The sequence below is a fragment of the Opisthorchis viverrini genome (assembly GCF_000715545.1).
Source record: "Opisthorchis viverrini unplaced genomic scaffold opera_v5_10, whole genome shotgun sequence".
Taxonomy (NCBI): Eukaryota; Metazoa; Platyhelminthes; class Trematoda; order Opisthorchiida; family Opisthorchiidae; genus Opisthorchis; species Opisthorchis viverrini.
This window is the reverse complement of record NW_008751666.1, coordinates 2,349,804-2,352,145: the sequence shown is the minus strand read 5'-3', so window position 1 is coordinate 2,352,145 and position 2,342 is coordinate 2,349,804. Positions and strand designations below refer to the sequence as shown.

General features: G+C 41.4%; 1 protein-coding gene across 1 annotated transcript in view; it reads right to left on the bottom strand.

The window, feature by feature from the left end:
• Positions 1-613: 613 nt before the first annotated feature.
• Positions 614-2,342, bottom strand: part of T265_00985 (hypothetical protein) — a gene marked incomplete at both ends in the record, with an annotated part of 38,719 nt that continues 36,990 nt past the window's right edge. The window contains one exon of the mRNA XM_009164900.1: positions 614-706. Coding sequence (XP_009163164.1) covers positions 640-706 — 67 coding nt within the window. The remainder of the gene's footprint in view (positions 707-2,342) is intronic.

The following is a 2,342-nucleotide window of genomic DNA, read 5'->3' as shown; positions in this document are numbered from 1 at the left end:
GGTTTCGAGCTCGGAGCTAAAAATAAATGATAAACAGTATGCTAATGGGAACTGACTTTTTTCTTTGCCTAATAAGATCATACCAGCCAAACAAATGACGAAAAAGAGGTGTGGCTGTGTGTAACTGTCTGGAATGTTTACTCAGGGTATCCTCAGATAAATGCCATCTTCTCATTATGAATAGGAGTTGGCGACTCAATCTTTTTATTGCAAAACGAGGAAGTACCTGGAAAGTCAAACGAAAGTGACTGTGGTATAACGTTGAAAAAAAAATTTTACCATCCGTGCACCTCGAATTTGGACACAGGTGTATGATACACGAAAAGTGAATGGTTTTGGATGGGGGTCTATGTATAAGACCAAGGTTGTCGAATGACCTTCAGCCGGGAGGCAAAACACTATCAACAAGTACGGCAGACGACATGGGTTCTAGAATCTCGCTTGAAGAAACCACTACAGATCGTCCAACAGAGGTTGCACTTGAGTCATCGGCACAGCTCATCGAAACGGATAAACTCGAAAGTCATAGTGCGTCAACATGATCAATTTGAGATGAAGAACAACATTGCAAATAGTCTTTTTAATAATGACACGAAAGGAACAAGGCATACGAGTTCTATACACGTGGTCGATCAGTTATCATCGAAGTGGGCGATCCCGACGCCCTGGGGTGTTCCGTGAATCCATGTTGGAGGGGAATAGGGGACTGAAAAACCATGTAGACAATCAGATAGATTTAAAGTTGGGTGGCGTGCATATAGGACACTCAAATAGCAATAGAAAATATTGGAAAGAATAAATTAAGTGTTATTAGGATGCCTAAAATATTCATATGGCAAGTAAATGGGCGCTCAGTGGCAAAATCATATTTCCAATGGAAGTTGCCAAAGCCGAAGAAATCAAACTGGGACGAAATAGATGGAAAAATAAGGAGTTCCATTTGCTTGAGACTCTCACGATTACTAGTCAGAGCATCACCGCAGCGAAAACGTCAGCAATCTCTACCAACCTGGTCAAAAAGGGACCATCAAATTGGGAAGCTAAAAAAAGACAAAAACTCCCTTGTCATGTTCACGCACCACCAAATAAATTCCTCATACAGGGGTAGCTAACAACTAATTTCACACTGGTTGCCTTGTGTATAAAGCCGTGAATAAGTGAACTTGAAAGACAGTCCAGGAAATCGCATTTTGTGCTCTATAAAACCGGAAGTGAAAGAACCGCTCTGTTTTGTAAATGGCCCTTGATAAATTCTGAGAACGACTACCGTTGTTCAATCCGGTACACTATGAAAGCAGACAAGGCGATGTCCACCTGCAGAGCGAGGGACATCTTGTTCTCAGAAATAAGCGGAATGATTTCATTGCTAAAATACGAATATTTATTGTGCTACATACCCTCAAAAAGTTGATCGTTTATGGAGTCTATTAAGTAAAGCAACGCGTAAGAATCGACTCGTTCTTGATTTCCTCCGCTCCTGTTTATGTGTCCTTGAGAAGGCGGGATGCTCAGGAATCGACCGGTATATACGAAGGTCACGAACGTCATTTTCATGGTTGGAACTGGCACTGAGTTCATTTGAATCACTCGATGGGTACTAGGCGAATCCTCATCATAACTACTGGATTAAGAAATCATGTTCAAGGGTCTACGTAGGCATAGCAACGAAAGTGATCAGTTTTCTGGTCGACGTCTTTGGGTTAGAGAGCAAGAAAACCGAGATTTACTACAAAATTCGTGAGAGAATATTAAATGGACGTTGAAAACGTTTTACCACCACTCTATTTGGCATCATCAGCATCCGTTAGGCAGTGAAACATCCGCTGATCTGAAGGAACTTTGAAGCAATGAAATGGTGTAGGAACCAGAGTTATGGGTGTCTGAAAATTGCAAACAACTGAGGAATTTAGGCTGGAAATGTCACCTTACGATAAAGCTACTGGTGGCTGTGAAATTGATGTGCCCATTTCATTTATAAAATCGGCCGACCGCCTTTCACAATCCCTTTTATACAAAGGGCGGAGAAATCACTTTTGACCTTGCATATTTTAGTTTCCGCATTTATTGTCACGAACTGCAGAGGTCCTTTCACCATCTTTAAAAGCACAAAACGTTATTTCCTCTAGAACCCATTATGCTGGCCAGCCGTTGCCTTGTAATGTCCCATAATGACGAAACAAGTGTTTTCATTCAGAGTTTGTCATCCAAAAGTAGCACGGTGAACAGCATCAGGTTCATCATCATCATCATCATCATCATCATCATCATCATCATCATCCACAGCATGACATCAATGTTCAACACCAATGCTTCACTGCCGTACAACCACGACTTATTTGAAA